Source organism: Artemia sp. Qi Xiang Cuo, chromosome 7 (genome assembly GCF_049724085.1).
Source record: "Artemia sp. Qi Xiang Cuo chromosome 7, ASM4972408v1, whole genome shotgun sequence".
Classification (NCBI taxonomy): domain Eukaryota; kingdom Metazoa; phylum Arthropoda; class Branchiopoda; order Anostraca; family Artemiidae; genus Artemia; species Artemia sp. Qi Xiang Cuo.
In genome coordinates this window covers 48,847,232-48,871,144 of record NC_142800.1, presented here as the reverse complement: position 1 = coordinate 48,871,144, position 23,913 = coordinate 48,847,232, and the positions used below count along the sequence as shown (strand labels likewise).

At 33.7% G+C, this 23,913-nt stretch overlaps 1 protein-coding gene across 1 annotated transcript in view; it reads left to right on the top strand.

Annotated features, from left to right (window-relative positions):
* Positions 1–22,362, top strand: part of numb (NUMB endocytic adaptor protein) — an 86,947-nt gene extending 64,585 nt beyond the window's left edge. Inside the window, exons 6-10 of the mRNA XM_089091571.1 lie at positions 1,920–2,035; positions 5,905–6,034; positions 9,052–9,123; positions 17,515–17,730; positions 21,365–22,362. Coding sequence (XP_088947697.1) covers positions 1,920–2,035; positions 5,905–6,034; positions 9,052–9,123; positions 17,515–17,730; positions 21,365–21,576 — 746 coding nt within the window. The 3' untranslated portion in view covers positions 21,577–22,362. The remainder of the gene's footprint in view (positions 1–1,919; positions 2,036–5,904; positions 6,035–9,051; positions 9,124–17,514; positions 17,731–21,364) is intronic.
* The last annotated feature ends 1,551 nt before the right edge of the window (positions 22,363–23,913 follow it).

Below are 23,913 nucleotides of genomic sequence, written 5' to 3'. Positions count from 1 at the left end.
TTTCTCGGGGGGGGGGGAGAAGCATTCAAGAAGCATTCCATATCCTTATTTATCATCTCAATTTTTGGGGTGCATTTTGATAAATATTCTAGCTTAGAAGTTTTCTGATGTAGGTAATAATTACTGTAAATGAGATTAAGATGTGCTATTTTTGCTGCCTCATCAGTACCATTTCCTGTTTTGACATAAGGAAACGCTAACCTAAATTTAAATTGAATAAGTAATGAAATTTGCCTATGATTGCTAACCGAATATTGAAAGTCCCGGTGTAAAAGGGAATCGAGTTCTTTTCAGTTATTGTAAAATTTTTGTAACCCAACACTGTCAAAATATAATATTTTTCGTTGTATTCATGACTGAAATTTCGATTTTTGTGTTTGTACAAATGTTATTGCTACTAAATGCAATTACTGAACCTGTTGTTGCTATCGCAGTTTCTTGCAGCAGTTGCCCTTAGACTTTGAAAGGTTCTTATTTCCTTTCAAAGCAACAGTGAACTAAATCCGATTGCCTTGGTTTGATTCTCGGCCTTACTGTAAGCTGTCCTATTTCTCACTGAAAACAGTTTTCGCAATTTTCCCCCAACATTAAGAAATCTCTAACCAAGACGGGTTTATTATAACTTTGGTCATCTATGTCTAGGCAGGTGTTTTTCTTGAACCAAGTTTACTTTGCTATATATCTCACCATGTCGCAATCAGGAAAAAACACTTAAATTAGATTAATCTTATAGTTCCTTTAAACCCCCTACTATTTTTCATAACTCTTACCACTTATTAATTTGAAACAGCGTTAATTGAAAGCAGCACTCCATTGAATGTACAACTGTCTGTGTTCCAACAGTTCTTTTTTCTTGGATACCTTGCTTCCCAAGCTTGATTATGTCAAAATAACATATTTTGCTGTTAATAAAAACTAAAATGGCGCCTATTTTCATAGCTGAAAATATTCATTTGTTTGTTTAATCTAACAAATTTTAAAACGAGAAACTTAATTACTTGGACTATCTGTCTTGGCTTGTCTCTTTCTACAATTAGCCATGTCTTGAGGCAACCTACTGCAAAATACTTGATAACTTAGATTCAAAATCAACGGACTGCAAATGAAAAAATGAAATGCAAATGAAAAAAAAATGTCATTGCATTTATCGTACTTATTAAATTAATTAATGAACGAATAAGTTAAACAGAGAAAAAACTATCTTGTGTCTCTTGTTGTCAAAATTAACTGTTTTTGGCATGACAAAATATACCGTAGTTTAAGGGGCTAAAGACATCAGTTTTTATTTCATTAAGTGTATCTCACCAAACTTATCAAAAAGTCCGGTCAAGAAGAATAACAATGCAAATTGCAACTAATAATCTTAATAATAAATGGAAAGGGTCTTAAACAATAAAGCTCTAATAAGTCATTGGAAGGCTCGGCTTCCTATTAAAGCGAACCAAGCTAAGAAATAACGGACCATATATTAGCCTAAAAATCTAAATAGTTTCTGTTGAAAACCTTGTTTTCCTTTATAATTTCTTAGACCAATTAATCCTACAGCTGTTATTATAGTGGTAATTGGATGTATAATCTTATTTGTCAAACTGGTGTCATTTGCTGCATGGTATCTTTTCGAGGGGGGGGGGGGTCAACAAAGTTCAACAAAGAATTCTACCAAAATTATTTTAGGACGTGTGGTTTTCAAGAGTCTTCCGTTCCCCCTTTACTTAGACATAGCTTCTACACTGGAAGTTCAGTCACCGAAAAATGAATAACTGTTGTGTTCTGGGTATTATAAGAAATCAGTGAATCATGTTAGTCCACCTAGGTTAGAACACTGGATGAAAACTAACAGTATAGTCTTTATATAATCGCTACGGCGTTTGACAGTTGAAATATGTTATTTTATGTAATCCTAAAATGTACTTTTTCAGAGCCTCCTCCAATGTCGAAGAATGTAGTAAACCCTCATGCAATTGCAAGACCTCATGCTGCACCGCACCTTTTAGCAAGACAAGGATCAATACGAGGTGTAGCTCTTCCCACTCAGGTAAGCTAGGTATCTTACAGTAGAAATCCTTAAGTGGCCTAAATAATGCCTATCCAATACGATGATCAATCCCAGGTGTTCACTATAACATACTTAGCTCACGCCTGTTTAGTGTCTATGTTCCCTGCGCAAGATTTTGTACGTTATGTTCCTATAGTCCTATCATTTTAATGTTTCAACTTGAAACGACAATTTTATTATGACTCGGTTGCTGAGATTTACCTTTTCTATTGTTGAATTACGATTTCGGAATTCACTTTGAATCTTTTGTATGAAAAATACGTTGAAATCGTTGAAAAAGAAAACTTTAAATTTTTTTAACCAATATTAGATCATTCTCTAAGAGAAAGTGTACGTAGAGCTGTCTCAAAATCGTCTGTTTCACAGGGTGGCCGGCGTCTACCCCACCTGAAAATATCAGCGTGTGCGGAAACCCCCCCCCCCCCCCGAAAATCCATCCTGTTGAATATATAGAAAAATATAAAATGATGGAATCTAATAGAAAAGAAGATGTAAAAAAATTACATGAAAAAGGCTGTCGTAGGCAGCACACTAGCGCTACCTAAGTAAAGAATAATGTTGGCACAATGTTGATTTTTTGGGGGGAGGGGGATGGTTTTAGACTAGGGTACTTCGTATAGAAAGATTTGTCGTAGAAACTTCAAAAAGGGCTTACTCGACTGTAAATTGAGAGGATTAGTGCCATTTTTAATAGCCAAAGTGATTGAAGGGCAATAAGCCCCTCCCCCACGCCCATCACTTCCCCAAGTACTTCCGATCAAAATTTTGAGAAGCGTGGTCGTATAAACTTTGAAGGGGGCTCATCGTATTGGAAATCAGAAGTTCTAATGCCCTTTTTAAGAGTCAAAGTGATCGGAGGGCAGCTACCCCCCCCCCCCCCACACACACACACACATCGGATTTTCTCGAAATGCGTCTAATAGACATTTGAGATAGCCATTTTATTGAAAATAGTCCAAATATTAACACGGCTTTTGGGGTTGAAACAAACCCCCAGAGCTAGTGGACAAGGGTTGTAAGTTATGCCTCGGGGGCATTTAAGGTTTTTATAGAAGGGACATAATTTACAGTCTACTGAACAAAAAATTAAATGTTTTCACTTTTGTAACTTTAATAAATCAAACATTATTAAGATTTTAATGGATATCAGCATATGTATACTAAACTGACAATGCACATTCACTTGTATTTTTTCAGTGAAGTGTAAATTATGTTCTGGCCTTTGGAAGGCATAGGGATTTTGAGCCCTACTTATGTTAATATCTGCTCGTTTTGAGTTTGACTCGGTTATCTATTGTAATTTCTGTTCGTTTTGAATTTCATTTATTTATTGATGCTGATTTGTGGTAGTTTTACGCTTGGTAGATTATTGGATTCTATTTTTGCTCATTTTCAGTTTAATTGAGGTCTTTAATTTTCTTTGATCAACTTATTTTGTGGAAAAGTTTTTTTTAACTAATGTCAATAAAAAACGAACAGAAATTAAGTTACAAAACTTTTTCCACAAAATAAGCTTGTCAAAGAAAAGTAAAGAGCTCCACTAAGCCAAATATGGGTAGAAACAAATTTAAATAATTTTCCAAGCTTAGAACTACCACAAATCACCATCATTCAATAAATTAAACCCAAAACAAACAGAAAATACATTAAATAACCGAGTCAAACTCAAAACAAGCAAAAATCAATATGAGTAGTGCTGACAACCCCATGCCTTCTCAAGACTAGAACATAATTTGCACTTTACTGAAAACAAAATACATTCTAAATGTTTTCACTGTTTTGACTTTAATAAATAAAAAAGTTTTACGACTTTAAGGAGTAAATATCAGTATAGGTAGATTAAACTGACAATCCACGGTCATTACTTTTTTTTTAGTAAAGTTCAAATTATGTTGCGGTCTTGAGAAGACAGGGGGGTTGTCAGCCCTACTCCTTTTAATTTTTGCTTGTTTTGACTTTGACTAGGTTATCTATTGTAATTTCTGTTCGTTTTGGGTTTCATTTATTTATTAATGGTGATTTGTGGGGGCCTGTGCTAAGACTTCACAGCGTTTCACATCTTAAAATATGTAAACTCATAGCGAATCATAATGACGTGATAAAAGACGTTGGGGCTCAATAATTTGATTAACAGGTAAGGATGAAGAACTCAAAATAAAACTAACTTGAAAGATTTGATGAATTTTCTCATTAGACTAGATTACGGTAGCGCGTTTTTTTCTCGATTTTTCTAGTTTCATTTTAGGACTAAAAGTGCATGAAAAGAGGTAATTTGAAGAAATTTCAGTTACAAACTTTAGCTTAAGTGGTGGCTCTGTGGCGGTGTACTGGAGATCAACGAAAAGAAACATACATTTACATATAACAAATGCGAAGCAAAATAGACGGCATTCTTTTTATTTTGTAATGTTTTTTTTTTCTGGGAAATCTGGGAACCAACTCCTTTAAACAAAGCAACAGAATTTGGTTGAATCTGTAGAGTTATTGCTGTTTACTTTTTTTTAATGACTTCTTGGTGAACTAAAATGTAATTTTTAGCCTAGTAATCTCTGTTTTGTGTTCTCTGTTTGGTCAAACACGGAGCTGATTCATCTTTTCTTCTACCTTGGACTAGAAATTGGTCGGCTGGTAAATAGTTTGTATTAGAAATCTAAATTTAATAATCGTATATATATATATATATATATATATATATATATATATATATATATATATATATATATATATATATATATATATATATATATATATATATATATATATATATATATATATATATATATATATATATATATATATATATATATATATATATATATATATATATATATATATATATATCAGAAAACTATTACATACATAATTATATTTGAAACCATTCTGTGTCCTGATTTATCCCATCTCTAAAATATCAACAATAGTTCCAATGTCAATTGCCGGAGAAGTAGGATATGAATGATGTTAATAATCTAGTATTGAAACTGTCTTATTTATATTTATTGTAAGCTTAATGGGATAACCCTCTGCTACAAAAAAAAATAATCAGTTTTTATCATTTATCTGATAAAAGACTGGCGAAAATTTATACGAGATAGATTTTTGTTGTATTTTTGCAAAATATTAATCTTTGCATGTAGTTGTTAATATCTTTAGTAATATTTTTAGGCCTACGAAGTGGAGATGGGGGGGGGGGGCTCGTTCACTTTCAGTCTAGACGGAATGTATTCTACTTTCCCTTCGGATGAACGAAGAGATGTAGGTGTCATTAGTAAAGTCCTGCCTTTAATTATTTTAAGTTCTATTATAAATTATTATAAAAATGATACTATATTATGTTTAATTAGTATCTGAAAAGTAGTATATTTAATATTGTTGACTGTTGTAAGATTATTGGCCAGTATGAGCCAAAATAACCCTGTAATAAAATGTAAAAGAACATCCCAGAGTTTCTTATGATTGTTTCAAATATCGGACTAGACAGTAAGCAAGTTTTGAGGAGCAGTTGTTCAGTGAGTGTTAAAATTTGCAGATGGCTTTGGAGCTGAGTATAAGAGGTATGAAAAACTGCCCATCAAACGTTTTGTAGTAACCTTACTGAATCCACCATTTTTATTATTTCTAAGTTTTATTTTGAATCCTTACCCCGACTCACTCACCGCATAACTGAAGATCTAATTTAGCTATAAAAAAAAAACAGACCTGTCTTGAGAGTTCCTTGGAATGCCACTCAATATAAATGCTGAACTTTAAAGATGGTTGCATAATTTGCATCGAAGCATTTTACCGAATAGACCATCCGACCGTAGACATACAGTACATTTGTTGCCAAAAGTTAAATTTGATTTCAGATTTCGCCCTTCAAGCGTCAGATGTCTCTTCGAGTCAGTGAATTACCATCGACTGTTGAACGACAGCTTCGCTCTATGTCTCTGGATGCTCCTGAATTCAAATCGCCCTTAACTACACCAGAAAACCCTGGTAAGTCTATCATAAAGTAGTAAAAAGATAAATGAAAGATAATGAAAGATAAATGCAGGCAAATAACATTTGCCTGCTCATTATTATTTCTAAAAGCAAAGGAGCATATCTCATAATTTTATAATTTGACTGGAGTGAAAATGAGGTTTTTGTTGTTTTCACGGAAATGCCGATTGTAGTTATTCTGAATTTAACTTGTCCAACTAGACATTTGTCATACACATTCTTGAAGTTAATTTAAGAATAAAGCTTATTGTTAGGTATAGCAGCGAGTATGGCTTGATCATTTGGAATGTGATTAGCCTGTATCAGGAATACAGCCAAATAACGATGGGCAGAATTCGTCAGGCAGTTACTATTTGTTTTTCTGTGGACTAGTGTCTAGTAGTTGTGGTATTCATTCTTCCATTAATGTTTCATACTGATATATATTTCATGTGATCATGGAATTTTGATGATACCTTTTCTGGATACTTTGAATTTAACTAGTTCACCTAAAAGACGTTCATTGTTTTATTCAGGATAATTTCAGAATACAGCTTATTAACGGGTCCTCGCCAACGCAATGATTCTATCCCTGTGTATATCATTCAAGGGTGGTATGGATGACTTCAAGATGTCTTTAAGATGATCAAAGCCCTAGCTTATAAATCTCTATTGATACCCCTCAGTGTGATTGAAAAATAAATTGTATCAGTAGTTGCAGTAATGATTCTGTACGATCTAGATGATAAAAATGTATGAGCCACAGATAGTTTTCATAAAAATTAATCTATTTGTGTCAATGTGTGTAAAATGATGGAATTTGAAAATCTGTAGTGTCTATGTATAAGTTTATTGCCCGTCATAAATATAAATATACAACGCTGATTGAGTAATTAGTAGAAAGTAAATAAAAACGAAAAGTAAGAAATATGTAAAAGTCACTTCAAAAAAGAAATATTAAATAATACAATCAATAATGAACAGTTTCAAAGCTGCTTTCCAGTTCCTCTCATTTGTTTTTTGCGCCGTGATCACAGGAATAGTAACTATATGGAGAAGACAATTAATTGTTGCTAGTACAAATAGGCAGCCGAAGCAGATATTTCTCATACTTATAGATACAACTATGAATTTCTATAATATCAATAGGTTAAACTAGAGACTAAAAAGGGTGGGTAACAGGTCAGCTATTGGATTGTATACCTTAACTAGGGTATGGTGACTAAATTTAAGCTTTAATGCAACTGATTGACCATATGCTTTCCTAGATTTACTAAAAAAAATTGCCTTAAAACTCGCCGCGTGAAACAAAGATTTGAACCAATTGGGACGTCAAGATGCGCAATGTGGCTTGTGCTTGAATTACATTTTCACCTATTTGGACATTTAACAAGCAATCAGAGTGGTCATTATGGGCCAAAACGTTAGTCTTAGTCTAATTAAATCGAAGACCAAAACGCTTATACTCATTATCAAAAATCCTAAAATTCCTGATTTTTCAGTTCCTGATGCTGTTTTACTAATATAAAGGATGTCATCCGCAAAATTTGCAGAGACATATCAGTACCCCTAAAAACACAAGTAGTTGAAACCCTTACTTTCAGTTTGGCAACAGTGTTGTTATACAGAGAAGATGAAGAAACTCGTAACCTGTCTAATCCCTTTTTTAATTGTAATAGACGCGCTAAGCTCAATCTTACGAGACAAAATAGTAAACTTAACTCTTGCATTCAACTGTTTATACGCATACGGAAAGCAAAAACGATATAACTATTAACCCCATGCTTGAACTATCATATATAGTACTCTCGTGGTATAAATCTGATTTTTATTTATAAAATGGGTCGGAAGAAATAGGTTTGGAAATGGCTTATGCTGGGCCTCCATTCTTATTGATTGGCGTGCATATTGCTGAAAATCATGTAGAGAATGATACAAGCTCATGTTTGTGCAAAGTCTTCAGTGAACTGGATATTCTAGGAACATCTTGCTGTCTAGTGGTGAGTCGACTCATTACTGGGAAAAAATATGTTGATTATGGAAAAAATATTATAGTTACTCAGGTATATATCGGAGTTTTCAGTTACAGCCAGGGTTCTATGTCTTGGGATTTTCAACCCAGATCTTTTTTCAACCATTGTAGATTTTGTAGATTTTATAGATTTTGTAGTTTGTAAATTTTTCCTCTTGCGAACTTTGTTTTTCTTGCATATCTTAAAAAGGTAGACAAGTCGTTTTTAAGAGCGCAGAAAATGTATTGAGAAAATGTATAGGTTATAGTTTCATATTTTCATAAAGATGTTGCTTAACAATAAGGATTCATTAACCTAGACAGAATTTGAAAGCTGGCCTTCTAGCCCCCTGTATGTCCAGTGGTTTAAATTTAACTTCTAGTTGGGATTAGGCTTAATGTTTGCAGCTCTCAGGATAAATTCTAGTTGTAATATAGATGGTTAGACTATGGATATAGTTCCTGGGTTCCAAAAACATTTTTTTTCTACTGTTTCTCATTTTTTCTCAGTTACTTTTATAAAAAAAATTTTTTACTGTTCACACTGTTATGGTTATTAAACTGAATTTGTTGTTAAATCTGAATTTAGGTGGTGAGGAATCGAATAAAGTTTTATATTTTACTCGGATATTAGTAATTTAATCTTGTCTAATTATAAGGTATTTTATCTTAGTCAATTGTAGTAATTTTAAGTCTTTCCCTAAGTGATTTGTCAGTTGTTATTTTTTTTTTTTAAGTAATAAAACCATTAATTTCTTAAAATTTTTGGGTTATAAAAGAACTAGAAAATACCCATTTTTTTTTTCAAAGCATGGTAAAAAAAAAGAATGTAATCCAAAGCAGAAATACACAAATGTAGTTCTAGTACGGTATTTAGTTACACACCCACACAGAGAGGTTCGAGGTGGGTTCGAAGTACCTTTATGTATTCAGGATAGGCAGTTTTTTCCAGTGGATGGCAGTTTTGTAAAAGACAATAATAATAATAACACACTGAGTAAATTTTTTTTTATCTGTTTAGAAATTCCGGCAGCGCCTCCTCGTTTGAACCGAGAGCGACAACCATTCCTGCATAGAGATGCAACGAAGCAAAGTAAGTTGCCTTATCATTCCAATGGGTCATACCACCAATGATTGACTCGGAAAATTTATGTTGGTGGTCTCTGAATAGGTCTATAACGTTTGCTTATTAATTAGGCCGGGGGGGGGGGGGGGTATGGGACGACCACTAAACAAGTCCATGATTATAATGAAATGTATCTTTGTAAGATCACTAAATAAAGGGAATATAATTAATATTTATGGGAAACTGTGATGACTTGTATCATATCTAAGAGATAAACAGATTATGGTTGCTATTCTCGGCTATCCAAAATCAAAACATATTGTGTTCTTTAAACTGTTTAATCTGGATATTTTAATTGCGGGAAATTAACTTTAAAAACGCAAAGTTGAAACTTGAAAAAAACTAAAATTATTCTTTATCAGATTACGCAAGATATATCTGCAGAACTAGTTCAAATAAACTGAGGGGTGGTACTTTCTAATATCTGTTGAATTCTAAAAACTAGCGCTTTACTGAAAGCACAAACCGATTTAAAACAAATAGTATGTCTATTAGAAACAGAAAGTTCTGTGAGTACACTGCAGAAAACAAAAGACTAAACAAAGACTATATCGACCATGATATCGATATCTTTTAGCATACAAGTATAATTCTCAAAAAAATTCAAGCAAGCTCAGTTTTCAGTAAAGTGCTACTTTTTAGAATTCTGAAGGTTTTTGACAATATATATATAGCTTGCGTAATCTTTGAAGCCATAGTTTGTGTTCGTTTAAGTGTCAACTTTGCTCTTTTTTTCCCAAGAAGAAATTATTTTGAGTTCACTTTTGCTTGCTTTTATTTATCTTTAAACATGCACAATGAACTTCATAGAAAGATCTTTCAATAATTTTGGCTATCAGACAGTTCGTGGTAACGACCTGTAAGTAAGGAGCGACACAGCTCAAAAGTAACGAAACTTTAAAAAATGTAATTTTAATACCAATAGGTATATCAAAAGAATTGGCCTATTATGCTGATTCCAAATATATAAGTTTCATAAAGTTTAGTGTTACTCATCAAAGGCCATGGCCGCATAAAGGGTGATTGGAGCGATTGGGCCCAATTGGACCCCGCACTTGAAGGGAACCCGCTCTGCCATCAAAGTGAACAATTGATTTTCGAAATTGTAAAATGTTCTTAACAATTCCAGTAAGCCTTGCTTCTGGAGAGAGATCATTTTCCATGCTAAACCCCCCCCCAAAAAAACTATCTGATATCATCAATAATCAGGATAAACTAAATAGTTAAGCAATTATGTTGATTAAAAGTGAAGACACAAGGAAAATAGATTTTAAAAGTGTTTCAGAAGCATTTGCAGAACAAAAGTTTAGAAATATGTACATTCACGTGCCCATATTCGCTGATGTAAATTTCAAAAGGCATTTTCACAATATCTAGGGGAAACATACTTAAATTAAGGTAAGCACAAAATGAGCACAAAAAAGAAGAAAAGGGGATAAAACCAAAGCTCAATGTGAACAAACTGGACCATCAAATGAGACAAGATCCAGAGAACGACCTGAAAAATGTAAATGTACAACGGATGATAATGAGCAATCTACACCATCAAAAGTGACAAGACCAATCCAAGCAGCTAAGGCAAAAGACACTGAAAAATGTCCGAAGCAATGTTAAACGAAAATAAAGATATGTAGTTAGAATATTAGTGAAGCCGACAATTAGAACAAGTCAAAAACGAAATTGAAGAGCTTAGAAATATGCAGTTAAAAGATAAGTGGCAGCGAGAATCACAACGACACAAAAACGAAGGTGAAGAACAAACAAAGTGTGCGGTTACAAGACATATGACAGTGAGGATCAGAACAAATCAAAATGAAAATGGAGAACAGTGAAATGTCTGGTTAGAAGATATACGTCCGCGAGAACAAAAAAATTTGCTGTTAGAAGATAATCAGCAGCGAGAACTACAAGCAACAGAACGTGTCAAAAATGAAAGGGTAGAACAAAGAATTGTATGGTTAGCAGACACGCTAAAAAGAGTATCAAAAATGACAGTGAAGAAAAAAGAACTGTGCTGTTAAAGCACAGCGAGGATCAGAACAAGTCAAAAATGAGAATGTAGAAGAAAAAAATATCATGCTGGAAGAACAGCCCCATCACAATCTTCGATGCTAACTAACTGTGGCGTAAAACCCAGTAAAAACCTATAAAGATGCCGTAAACTACGCAAGTGTTATTTACAAGTCATTGGGGCCCTTCAACTCTGTATGTATTTACTGTGGAGTCCTCAATTATCTCGCTGTAAAAGTAGCCAACAAAGATGAGTTACTTGGGGACTGCTGCAAGCTTGGTCGATTTACATTCTTGCATCAACAATTTCCAAATGAATTTGTTTGGCCTGTTATTGAACATCACTTGTTCTCTAAAGAGGTCCACAAACAAATGAGAAACTGGAACTCATGTTTTGCTTTGACTGTATTTAGCGTAAATGATGATTGAACCAAAAATAGTCGTAATGTTTTAAGCTTCAAAACTGCTGGACAAATTTATCACAAAATCAATTTAGCGGCACACCCATCACAGACCTCTGAAAGTGACTTTGAACCATATTCATATGTCCAAATGTAATTTTTAGACTGGATATGTTAAGGGACACCTTTTACGTCTTTTAAATTATTATATCAGTCGCAGCCCAACAGATGTCTAGGAAGAAGTATTATGAGACACAAACAGCTATGCTAAAGGTTACATGAAAATACATGCAATATATATATATATATATATATATATATATATATATATATATATATATATATATATATATATATATATATATATATATATATATATATGTATCTATATATAATTCTATTTGAAACCATTCTGTGTCCTGATTTATCCCATCTCTAAAATATCAACAATAGTTCTGTATATAGAACAATAGTTCTATATATAATAGTTGTATATATATATACATATATATATACATATATATATATATATATATATATATATATATATATATATATATATATATATATATATATATATATATATATATATATATATATATATATATATATATATATATATATATATATATATATATATATATATATATATATATATATATATATATATATATATATATATATATATAGAGCGGGCCCCGCAAAAAATCCAATCGGGCCTCGTACTTAGTCGATCCGGCCCTGCCATCAGATTCAGCGTATCAGAGAACCTGGTTGTAGAGGTTTCAACCTCATATCTGCAAAAATGTGAAATTTTCTATTTTTTGCCAGAAGATAGATCACGGATGCGTGTTTATTTGTTTGTTTTTTTTATTAATTTTTCCCAGGGGTGATCATATCGACCCAGTGGTCCTAGAATAATGGGAGAGGGCTCATTCAAACAGAAATTAAAAGTTCTAGTGCCCTTTTCAAGTGAACAAGAAGATTCGAATGCAACTAGGCCCCCGCCCCCGCCCCTTGTTTCCCAAAATTGTCCGATCAAAATTTTGATATAGCCATTTTGTTCATCATAGTTGATAGGCCCAATAACTATGCCTTTGAATATAACATGACCCCCCACAGCCCCAGGGAAAAGGTCCTTAAGTTATAAAATTCGTCCATTGTTTATAATAGTATTTGTTATTGGGAAGTATGCATACATTTCCGGGGGGGGGGGGAGCAACTTTTATGCAGGGGGGATTTTCAAAGGGAAGGGAAGTTTCCAGGGGGGGCGATTTTACAGTGGGGGATATTGCCGTAATTCCTATACAAAATTGCTTTTCATGTCTTGCTTTTTCTTTTCCGTCTCAATTTTACACGCGGAGATGTTAAGGGTAATTCTCCGGGGTAGGGAGCAACAGTAAAACGAACAGAAATTACTAAGTATATGGAAGGGGCTGCCCCCTCCTCGACACCTCGCTCTTTACGTTAAAGTTTAAATTTTGTCCCATTTCTTTAAGAAAGACTCCTGAGACACAAGGGTTGTTTAATTAGAAAAATAAGAAACTTATTTAAAAGTACTAAAAACTTTAGCGTAAAGAGCGAGGTGTTACAGCCCCAGTACAGCCCCAGCCCCGCCATTTACCCGTACAGCCCCAGCCACTTAAACATTTGCCTCTCAAACTGACTTATAAAAGGCAGAGTAGAGAGAGGCAGTAGCTTTCAAATGAGCCATTAAACACTTCTCCAGGATCTTGCCATAACATGTTAGCCTTGGCAGAAAAATAAATTAAATATTAATAATGAGGATCAAAACCTCCAGTTGAAGGTTTTAGACCGTGATAAGCCGACAAAATATACATTTTGTTCCTCTTTATGCAGACATTTTGAGGCACAAAATGGCAGAAAATGTTATTTCACTGTGACACCATCTCTTTTGTTGCTTAAAAACGTCATCATCTGCTGATGATTGATCAACAGCCTTGCTAATCACTGCAGCCATTATCAGGTCGTGCCATTGTCAGGTGACGACATATGAGTAAATACGAAGTTCACTGCAGCGTTCATCATAATTTAGTGCCTTCTTTTAAGACTTTTTTCTTGAGGGTGTAAAAAGGGAAGCTTTGAATAGACTAGGATGGAGGAGGAGCTGCAGCTGTGTTGGCCTTAGGCAGCTTGGTGCTGCAGTTAGTTGTTAGCAGTAAATTGTTTGAAGTAAAGCATGAATGATGCTCTGGCCCTTAGATAGTTTAGGGAGTGGCAGTTCTGCTCCTCTTTCTTTTAAGTTTCAATTGATTATACTTCATTTCAATTGATATAATTGATTTCAATCGATACATTTGAGAGATGCTGAAAATCTTTTGTTTAGGTTGGTTCTAGTGATACGAATTGATTGGCTCTAGTGATGTTTTGTGATAGAAAACGGCGGATAATGCCACTTGTCTGTGGTTTGTCAGCATTGGGGGCTCAAAACCTCCTATTTAAGGCTTTGGATCTTAGGGTTAAGTCATGAATAAATGAAGCTCAAACCGAACAAAAATTAATATGAATATTCACATCAAACATAGAGGCAACAGACGCTTCCATGATTGAATATATGAATCAAGAGAGAAATAGAAATTAAAATGAATAATGAAGTTGAACTTAAAAGGAACAAAAATTAGGTCAAGTAATAGTGTGGCCACCGTCACTTCCATCGCATAAACCCTCTTAAGGCCAGAACGTCATTTATGCTTTATTGAAAATTATATATATTTCAAACAGTTTATTTTTCATTTGTCAGAAAATTAATAACGAAAGAGGAAATCACGATAGAAATCTAAATTACAGGAAAAAAGATATATTCAGTTTGATGTTACTATTTTAAAAGGATATTTGTTTTTTGTAAAAAGTTTTCCTTTTGATTCTATTTCATTCAAACATATGTGGAAAATTGACGCCTGAATAAAATGAACATTAGTAATTTATGAAGTAAAAATAATCTGGTTCGTTTGTTAAAGTAATATTTTGAATTAACGAGTCAATAAATGATTTATAGTTGACTTTTCATACATTTGAAAGGAACTTGTGTAAAGAGAGAAAGTCTAATTAAAATTTACGACGTGCCTAACTATGGTAAACTATATTAATTCCCGGAAGTCTCAGGAATTTTTTTGTCCTCAGTTTTGTAATTATAGAAGAGAAACTGTTTAAAATAAATATTAGTTTCAGAACAGCGCAATGGAAGCTCTGGCCTTTAGAGTCTTTAGGAGAGTAGTAGCCCTGCTTTTATTTGTGGTAAACTCTATCCATTCAGCTTGGCTTGATTATTCATTTAATTTCTGTTCGTTTTGTGATTCATCTATTCATCCGTAGTAGTATCTTTTATCTTTATGTTTCATTTAATCATTCATTTTAACTTCCCTTCGTTTTAGGTTTTATTTTTTTTTACCTTAGTAACTTCTGTTCGTCTTGAGTAACAATTATTCCATGAGTTTATTTCTGCTTCTTGTAAGCTTTAAAATGGCTCTAATTTTTTTGAAAACTTTCTTTGTCGGAAAACTTGTTTTATAAATTATTCTCTGTTCGCTTTTTAATCGACAGAGTTTTATTTGTTAATTTTAGGAGTGTTTATTTTTTTTTGGGGGGGGGGGATTGTCTGCTTATGAACTAAAATCTTGAACCATAGTTTAAATTTTCGACAAATTTTGAATATTCTTTCAGATTGTTTGATCAGGCGAAGATTTTGCAACAGTTTAATGGTTCAATTTTTACTGTAAAATTGGGATTGATGGCAGGGGCGTAATTTGTTATGGGGCAAGGGTGACTGCCCCTCCCAGACCTCAATTAGCCCCCTGCCCCACCGAGTCCCCTTCCCCCAGCTAAAATTTAGATTCATCAAAAATCTTGCCAAAACTAAGATAAGTCTGGATAATTCAAGCAGAAACGGATCAGTTTTCTTTAGTATATGTTTACCTTTATTGTACTATAAAATATCTTTATAGTGCTATATAGTAACTTTATGGTACCAAATGGCTGATTTTTTTTCAGTTTTGCTGTCATTTTCACTTGATTTGGGAAAATTGGCTCCAAATTTGCCCCCCACCCAGGATTTTGACGAAATTACACCACTGATGGATGGGGATATATTTGTTCGTGCGGATTGAAAATCTGTTTATTTTTGATTTTCTGGAGGGCTGAAGCCACCCTGTATACTCCCCTGAATATGAACGTATGTTAATTCATCATATTAAAAGAATTGTTTCATGTTCTGGTCACTTATGGAAAAGTGTTCTGCTTTGTCATCTTAAAAAAAAATGAAAGTCATTGATCAGTGCAATTAGATTTATTTCCTTAATTTTTTATCTTAACGGAGTTTCCCTTGACTGTTAAATGCTCCGAAATTTTCAAGCAGATCAGCGTAAAAAAATTGAATTTTTTCTCTTCAAATCGATACAACCATAGTTCTCTTCCAAAATTTGCTGTCATTGGAGGGTTCTCGTTTCATTAAAGTCTCCTTGGTCCCATCTTCTTTCCCTAAAAGTTCCATGCCGTTCAGAGAAAAATAAGTTTGGAACCGTTTTGGGCAGGGGCGTTGCTCCAGCATTTTTATTGAGGGGGCAAAAAAGTTCCACATCCAGAGAGTCAAGGGGCATGGGCTATGTAAAAGCTTTTTTTCCATTTTTTTTTGGGGGGGGGGGGCGCAACTGCCCCTCCCTCTTGCCACCCCCAAACGACGTCACTGGTTTTGGGGACACAAATCGATGCAACCTGATTTCTTTCAAAGCCATTGTATTTGCCTAGTAAGTTGGAAGGCGATCGTATACAAGACAAATCTGGACTTATTTTTGTGTTACGATTGAAAACAATTAAAGGTTTTCAATAGTTTTTGTCGTCATTGAGGCCTCCTTGTTCCTGTCTACATTTCCTGTACGTTTAAGCCAATTGAAGAAAACGGAATCTGTTCCCCGAGCTTCAAATACAACCAAACTTCGAAGTGCTTTCTCTTCATTGAGTTCACCTGGCCCTGTCATATACACTTCAAGTTTCAAGCCATTCGAAGACGAAACAATTGTTTTTCTTTTGTGCTTTCTTTAAATAAAATTCTGTTTCAAGTACTTACTGTATTATTTTTGTTTTGCTTGTTTAGCAGCTAAGGCATGGGATTGTGAGTCTGAATATGTACAGTTTTGTTTCTTTTATAAAATCAAATTACCACAGTTTGAACTTGTGTTGTTTTTTGCGCCGGTGAACAATTTCACAGCACTTTTTTCGCTCATTTTATTTATTCAAGCTGGTGGGTAATCAGTAAGGTCTGTTTACTTGAAAAACTTAGAAATTGCACTAGAAAACTCAGAAAATGTATCTGAATTCTAACAGTTGATATCTCCTTTGAAAGTAAGGTTTAATTATAGGTTTAGATTCAGAGCTTTAAGGCCTTAGAAGATTAAGAAGATTATTTCAGGATAATAGGGGATAGGGGATCCCAGCAGTCATTGCTTTATTGTGTCCCAGTTTAGGACTTGGGAACTAAGCAGGTGAATTAAAAGACAAAGTCTATGTAACATGTAACAATAGTTGAATTCCATTCCTGTAGTAAAAATGCACTCATATGCCAAGTGAAGTGTTTTGTGGTGCCTTTAATTTATCACTTCGTCTTACCTGGGCTGCCTTAACCATAACGGAATTCAGTTTTAAGGGTTTTGATAATGATAACAATTTGAATAGATCTGTGAATTCAATTGGACTTAACAAATGTACTGGATTTTAATAAAGGATAGTTTTGTAATTGTTCAAAGTGTTTTTCTTTCTTAGTAGGACACTTGTAAACGCTAATGGCATTTTGGAACGTAAAGTGGGCCTGAAATCGTTTAGGGTTAAGTTGGAACTAATTTTGCAAAGTAAATACTTGTAACGTACTATTATTGGATACTGTATCGTCAAAAGCTATTGTTTATGTTGACTCATACAATTTATCTTCTTATTTCAGTGACTCCCATATTTGAAAGTTCTTCTGGTGATAAATTGGATTTAGTGAATGGGAATAACCAAAGATTCCAGACATCATTCCCATCAAACGAGACTCCGTCTTCCAGAATACCCCCAGGCCAAAATCAATCATTCCAACTATCACCTAGTTTTGCCCAGCCACCAGCTGTCTCCCCAAGATCGTCTGCAGCGCTTTCGCCACCTACTACCCCCAGGGGTAACTCTATTAATTCACTAGATTAGAATTTTATATAAACCAAACAATTGCAGAAAAAATTAGCGTTAGGATTTTGTTTCTTTTGAAAATTTGGAATTAATTAGTATTGAAGCCCTGGTTGGAAATGGGATTTTAGTAACAGTAAAATAAAGGTAAGGGGATTTAAATCAAAGAAATTCATGGAAAATCTAAAAAATTCCTGGTTTGTAATTACATGATTTATAGTAACCCTGCAAGTGATCTGCTGTTGAATATTTTATTAAGTTATCATATCTGGAAGTTTCCTAATGAATGTGGTGGTACTACGTAGCTGGTCGACAATTTAGTATATTCTCTTAGCCTGAATTTTGTCAGGGATTATGTTGAGGAAGATTCACACAGAACGGGGGGGGGGGTAATGGATATTCTATGGAATACTGACATTATTGTGTCAAAGTGTTCCTGAATGGACTGAGAGGGATTTATAAGACCAACGCTAGAAATACTCATGTGGAGATATAGATTCTTTTGGATCCTGGAAGCCATTAACGAGAGTGTTCAGTTATGGGCTTCGGAACAGCAGGGGTAGAAAGATAGTATAGAACTATATAGATAGTATAGAAAGATAGGGGCAGAAAGATAGTATAGTATAGAGCTATACTATCCATGGTATTGGTAATGGAAATGGTTTGCGGTGTATAACAACGCGTTTTTTTTAGCTAGATGCTTTTATTTGACTTGATCGATTGGTGTTAGAATATTCATTTCTCTAAGTTGCAGAGTTTGATAAGTCAAGCAGTCATATTGAAACCGTTTAATAGAAAGCACTCAAGTAAAAAACCTTGGATTAGTCCTGTGATTTTGAAGCAAATAAATGTAAGAGATAAATTGTTTAGAGCTCAAATAATTAACCTGACACAAGAAAATAAGAAATTATATAAAATTTTTCGAAATAGGTTGAATACAATTTTAAGAAATGAAAAAAAGAAATATTTTGAGAAAAAGTTTAAGGAGGTCGAAGGATGCCCTAAGAAAACTTGGGGACTAATAAAAGAAGTGATTGGATTAAAAATAAATAGTGTACCTGATGAATTAGTTAGTGTAATGGGAAAGACTTTGAATTCTGAAAAGGACATATGCAATGAATTTCAGAGCTATTTTTCGAATATTGGTCTGAATTTAGATATGTCAGTTGTACCTGATAGTGGTGATCCAACGTTGGAGTCCTTACTAAGGGACCCGATTGATGTATCTCTTCACCTTAGACTTCTGACAGTTGATGAAATTAAAAAAATTATTTATAGGTTGCGTAGTAATTCATCTGGTAGCGATCATATTACTCTAAAAACACTTAAATGTATTTTTCCTGTATATATCTGAAGTCTTATGTGGGTTAATTAATGAGTGTTTTCGTCAAGTAAAATTCCCAGATTATTTTAAAGTTGCCCGTGTAACCCCAATTCATAAGGGTGGTATTCAAAATGACCCAGGAAACTATAGATCGATATATATTTTACCCATCATTCCCGTATTCTAGAGAAGTGCTTTAGTATTGGAATGATGAGTTATTTGGAGGATCACAAGTTACTGGTAGAGACACTATTTGGGTTCCGTAGAAAAAGGACAACGGAACAGGCGATGATTTATTTGATAACTATTATTAATGAGGTATTAAATAAAGGTTTTAAAATAAGTGCTATATTTTTAGATCTGATGAAAGCTTTCGACACTGTGGATCATGAACTTCTACTTAAGAAGTGTGAGGTTTATGGTTTGAGGGGTTAATCATTAAATTTTTTAAGAAGTTTTTTCAGTAATCGTTATCAGTATGTCCAACTAAATGATTCTTCTTCCGAAAAAAAGCGTATTGAAGTAGGTGTTCCGCAAGGATCAGTTCTCGGTCCTATATTATTCTTGATATTTATTAATGATTTACCAAATTGTCTGAATAATTTTTGCTATAAAATAAATGAACTAACGGTAAACCCGAGTAATGAAACAGTTTCACTTTTTGCTGATGACACAACAGTCATTAGCATAGCTAAGACGGCGGGGTTGCTGTAGATTTCCATGAAGGAATCAGTTAATAGAATTATAGCATGGCTGAGGGTAAATAAATTAAGGATTAACATGGCTAAGTCTAACTTTATTATTTCTCACGATCATCAAACTTTTACCCATGGATCAAGGAATTAGATATGCCCAATGACGTTATAAAATGGACTGCGTCTTTTGGGATTGTAATAGATGAAACTTTATCTTTTAGGGAACATGTAACTTAAACTAGCAAAATTCTGGCAAGAAATCTTGGTATAATGAAGAAACTCCAACATTGTTTTCCCAAGTCTGTCCTTCGCCATCTTTATTTTTCTTTAATGCACCCGTATATACTTTATTGTTCGAGTATTTGGCTCTCTAATTTTTCTTCTATCCGAAAACCAATAAGAGTTCTACAAAATCATGCCGTAAGAATTTTTGCCGGTATATCTCCACGTATGTCTGTTCGAGAAATTTACCCAACTTTAAAAATTTTTCCGGCTGCAGGCCTTCGTGAATTCTATGTATTGTGGTTTATTTTTGGACTGCAACAGGATGTTCAGCCTCGTTGTTTTGGTGATTTATTCTCCATTAGGTCTACTGTTCTCTTGATATAAGGGGTAGCGCGTACTTCTGTGTACCTAGAGGTATTTCTTCCCGTTCATGTTTTTCTGTTTTTTTATAGAGGTACACGGAAATGGAATAGTTTGAATAGTGATATTAGGACTATTGGTGACCCCAATATTTTTAGAAAAATCATTAAGGAACTGCTTTTTGCTGAATATGAGTTTTGATTGATTGATTTATTTATTTTTTGTGGGGGTTTTGTTGATAGGATGTTCCCAGAGGAAGAATAATATATGATATTATTTTTTATTTATTGTTTAGTGTGATGGTATTAGTGGTATCGGTGGCCAAGTGTTCTTTGTTTTAAGGATTTTGTTTTCTCTACCTCCCCCACAGACAAGCTTTGCCTTTTAGGGGAGGAAGTAATAATTTTTTGTTGATATGTTTTTTTTTTTAATAAATCTTTCTTTCTTTCTCTAAGCAGTCAGAAGCTTAACAAATGAACATTTTAATACTTCAAAGTTATTTATATAGTAGATACCCTTTTTTCGCTCTTTTGACGATTGCACAAGTATTTCAGGATTATTGGCTAATTTACCTTGGTTTTATAAAAGTTTATTGTGACCTTTATATATTTTAGGATAATCTTTGACAGAAAGATTACACCTATTTTTAAAGAATTGGTGAGAGAACTTTAAAATTGGGTTGTTTATTAAGGTCTTTCCACCCCAACGCATGTCCGTTCACTATCCTTGAAGTACTGTATATCCTTTTGTTGGCTTATTAATTGAAATCAAACAGTTTATCTTGCAACTCAAGTTGTTCATTAATTCAATCTATCTGCTGTGCTTCAGATGACGTGGATATTAAAAAAAAAAGTAAAACCTTGAAAAAATAATGAGATTATATACAAAGGCATCACTTGTTGATGTTAACTAATCACTCCGGCAATTTGTGTACCCGGAATATCTGTCGCAAGGGTGAAAAAAAGAATGACTCACTTGATCATAACCAATTGGAAAAACCCTTTTAATTTTGTTTTTCTTTACAGCCCCTTCTCGTGGCGAAGAATGGCTTGGTAGTATAGTTTCGCAACGGGTTGCTTCGCCTCCAGTGACTCGATCAAGTCCAACAAAAATACCAGAAAAACCAGACCCGTTCAATGCTGATTGGGCTATCAAAAATCAAAATGGAGTCAACGCGACGAATCCTTTTCTTAGCACAGATCCACAAATTACTAGGACATTCCAGGTTCAGCTTTGAGATGCTGCCGAGATTATTACCTTTTTTTAATGCATATATTTTGATCTAATGTGTAGTTTCGGTGTATTTGTTACTGTGTTGATTTTTCAGAACTTGATTCAATTGTTATAGATATGATTTCCCAGGGGATCTCGCTTATTGTAGCTTCTGTTTATCAAGATCCTTTCTATATTACAAGTAAATAGTCAATTTTTCAGTATTTTACTCATGTTTATTAGTATTTCAAGTGATGATGGTGATGGTTTTATTATAACTATTTTATTGCCATTATTAACTTCTATTTTTTTCTTTTTTTTTAGTGCTATTGAATTGAATTTATTTATGACCTGTTGTAAATTACAATGAAAAACGAAGTAGAAAAAAATGCTTTCGTTGCTATGCTTTCATTGCAGCCGTGACACATCTTACTGCCTTTTTATTTATTGAAAACTTGACGAACAATCGTGTTTTGCCTTCCCAATATTTCTCTTCTATTTAAATATTGTTTTATACCGTCCATCTAAAGCTTCTTTTCTTGTATGTTTTGAAAAACAGAAAAAGTACTTAAAATATTGATAAAAAAATTTGATTCCGTTTTCCAAATATTGAGCTAATTTGTATTTGGATCCTCGCAGGAGTTTTGCAATATAATTCGTGGACTAAAGTATGAAATAACTTATAATTTTATTTAAAAAAAAAAATTAGTATGATATTACCCTAAAGTTTTTTATTATTTCGTAATAATATAGAAAAAATGATAAAAAAGCTTGAGTAGATCATTTAAAAAATTAAAAAAAAAACCTAGTCGGTGCTGAAATCGAATGTAAGAAAATTTATTAAAATCATAAACTGTGTCAGTGATTGAAATAATAATTCAAAGATATATTTAGTCTGGGTAGGATCTCTATCTCTCTCTCTCTCTCTCTCTCTCTCTCTCTCTCTCTCTCTCTCTCTCTCTCTCTCTCTCTCTCTGTCTCTCTCTCTCTCTCTCTCTCTCTCTATCTCTCTCTCTCTCTCTCTCTCTCTCTCTCTCTCTCTCTCTCTCTCTCTCTCTCTCTCTCTCTCTCTCTCTCTCTCTCTCTCTCTCTATCTCTCTCTCTTACTTTCTTTCTGTCTTTCTCTCCTCTATGTGTTTATCGTCTTTTACTAGGTTGATAGCTACCACTGAAACCCTGAAAGTAGCGTCCATAGCATTATGTCAGCGGTGACGTAGCCTAGGCTTAAATTTTGTTTTCCTTTAGTCAAAATTCACTAGCCAGCTAAAGTATAGATTTGGGTATGAGTTTTATTAAAACTGTGTTGCCTCGAAATATCATATCATTATGGTTGTACACAAATATGTTTTGATGTTTAGCGAATATTATTACATTTTCTTAACAAAATATATTTCGAAAGAATGTTATTTCTAACAAAAAAAAACAAACAATTTTATGTAATAGGAAATGAAACTGCGCAGGATTTTCGGTATTACTAGATTACAAAATTTTTTTTTCCGCAATTAGGTTTTTGGTTCTGCTCATTTTTACGCAAAAAAAATTTAACATCTTTTAAACATTATTTGGTTCCACCAGTGTTATTGAACATTTCCCTGGCTTAAATAGAAAAGTTTTTTTTTTATTTCTTCTTCTACGAACCACAATTCTGCGGGAGACTCGGTTTTTCGGGAGGGGGGGGGGGCTGGTTGATTGGTTGCGTGCAGCCAATTTTTTTATTGAAAATTGAGAGGGTCCCAGACATTCATCTGGAAACTCCTCCCCACTCGAGTCTATCTGTTAGACATCTTCGAACGGTATTTAACTTGCATGTGGCCCGATTGTGTGGAATAGTTTATGTCATTTACTTTGTCACTAGCTAATAAAAGAATTAGCAACATATCAGCTGCGATAATTCTGAAGGTATAGTTTGAATAGTTGTCAAACTGGGATTTACGGCCGACCACCTTTAAGCTCCAAGTGTTCGATCGATTGGTTCAGTTTGTCTTCCCCTTCTTTTTTGACTGTTTAAATGCACAAAACATTATTCTTCTTGTTTATCTTTTTTTCATCCAGAATACGTTATACACCTTTTTGTGGTTTGCAATATTGTCATCATTTTTGTACGATCTTAAAATGGGCTTATCCCAGATTTGCCTGTCAATTACTGGGACTATCTGTCTTGGCTTTTTCTACAATTAGTCATGTCTTGATGCCTGCAAAATACTAGATTTTAATTCAAAATCAACGGATTCAAAAATCAATTCGGTCTTTAAACTTTTTGCTTTATCTTATATGGATAAGCAAAAGAAAAGACTCTTGTACTGTGTTTAACATTCGAAAAATTGACAAAGTATTTTTCCTGTTTTTCTGGCCTTGTACATTT